Here is a 1,930-nt window from a genome sequence, read left to right on the forward strand (position 1 = left end):
CTTGACAGATTAAAAACTTACACTACTACTAATCACCAATCTAACATGTTTAGCTCTATAACAGCTCTGTACACTGGGACGCAACTCAATGGGAAAGGAAAGGATTCTGGTTTCAACCGTTGCGTATATTAGCTGCGACATATGAATCAAGATGCTATGACCGAAAATATTAGATTGACAGATGTCCGTTGATATAGGATTGGCTGACGTATAACTAACGTATAACTAACTATAACTAACGAGGAAAAAAAACACAGATTTTAAGAAAGGATTTTTTTTAAATAGAAATGTTCTAAATTTAAATTTAAATGAAATGTGAAAGTCACTTGCCCAAAGGGCATGTGGTAAAAATCCTTAACTTCAACCCCTGCAATCTAACATGTTTAGCTCTATAACATTTAAATGCACCTCTCCAATGTCTAAGAGAATAAAATTTAATGCACATTTTTTAATGTATGACCTGCATCACTGTACAGAAAGCTGCCATATGATAGCGCTTTCTAGCTCGTTTTGGTAACTACATCAAAATTAAACGCTAGGTGGACAAAAATCACGTCATCCGGCAGAAAATCACCCGGCTTTTTCAAATCACGCGACGCTTCTGGGTCGTTTTCATCGAATGTCGGTGATTTTGGAGTAATTTTGAGTGATAAATACTTTTTTTTTTGCGATCGTTGCACTTGCCCGGCAGGCAAATGCAATGAAATTTGTACTCTCCCGACAATAAAAACGACTCGCCCCGGGAGATCGGGCGATGGTTAACATCGAGCCCTGAGAGATGTTTTGGTTTTTAATTTGTTTGAAATCATTGCAACTTTCTCGTTACACTTTGCTGACATTTTGGCCCATTCCTCCTGACACACTGGAAAAAAAAAAATCTAGATAAGTCATTTTTTCTCACAATAAGTGCATTTGTTCTTTATTTGAGTAGCTAAAAGAGACATTTTGTCAATGGCAAGTTACATTTAAAATATGAAAACACAATTCTATTGCCTTATTTCAAAGGAATTTTATCTAAATATCTTATTTTAAGAGTAAAAACACTCCATATTCCATTGGCAAATCATCTCAATTACCTCCTCAAATTAAGGGTAAATTAACTTAATTTGAGAAAATGTAACTTATTTGTAGTTTTTCCAGTGCACTGGTCTAATTGGGTCAGGCTTTTTTTGTTCTGTCTCTCATTGCTCCTTCGACTATTCCATAACTAATTTGATTAGTTGTTAATTTAAATACCTATATGTTGCTGGACTTTAACTTCTCAGCCGATGTCTTAAGATCTGCTTCCAAAACAGTTTTTCCTTCATGATGTCATCAACCCTAAAGTGCAGAGAGTTCAGGTCATCGTCTTTAACCATGTCTTCCTCTGCGTCTCAGGGAACCTATGAGCCGGGGAAGCGACACTGGCTGAAGGTGAAGAAGGACTACTTGAACGAGGGGGCGATGGCCGACACGGCTGACCTGGTGGTGCTCGGTGCCTTCTATGGGAAAGGCTCCAACGGTATGTAGAGTTTTGTTTTCAAGGTTTCCTGTTACATGTTTATATTTCAACAGGTTAGAAAAAGAATCATGAAAATTAGAAGAGGCAGAATTTTCTTCAGTCTGCATAAAGTTAATATTATAAATACAGATTTAAATATAAACACGTGTGCAGCAGCAGCCATTCAGAATGACCCTTCCCATTTAAAATCCAGCCGAATGGCAGCAAAATCCCCTCCAACTTTCAGCCACTCTACTGGGCGTGCATATTTTTTTACTCTGACTCCACCCTTTCACTGAATTACAGGGTCTGACCAGGAGATGGCGCTTCTCTTTAGATCTTAATGTCCACAAATTATGACAGAATATTAGCATCTTAGTGCTAGCAGGTTACCAATGGGAAATTCCATTGGGACCAAGTAGCACTAAATTGGTGACTTAGAAACGACGC

The 1,930-nt window shown here is 37.9% G+C and overlaps 1 protein-coding gene across 1 annotated transcript in view; it reads left to right on the forward strand.

Moving 5' to 3' along the window:
• Positions 1–1,930, forward strand: part of lig3 (ligase III, DNA, ATP-dependent) — a 29,629-nt gene that overhangs the window by 19,939 nt on the left and 7,760 nt on the right. The window contains exon 11 of the mRNA XM_015382147.1: positions 1,266–1,501. Within this exon, the coding sequence (XP_015237633.1) occupies positions 1,266–1,501 (236 nt within the window). The remainder of the gene's footprint in view (positions 1–1,265; positions 1,502–1,930) is intronic.

The sequence above is a fragment of the Cyprinodon variegatus genome, unplaced genomic scaffold (assembly GCF_000732505.1).
Source record: "Cyprinodon variegatus isolate N-32 unplaced genomic scaffold, C_variegatus-1.0 Scaffold250, whole genome shotgun sequence".
In the NCBI taxonomy this organism is placed as follows: Eukaryota; Metazoa; Chordata; class Actinopteri; order Cyprinodontiformes; family Cyprinodontidae; genus Cyprinodon; species Cyprinodon variegatus.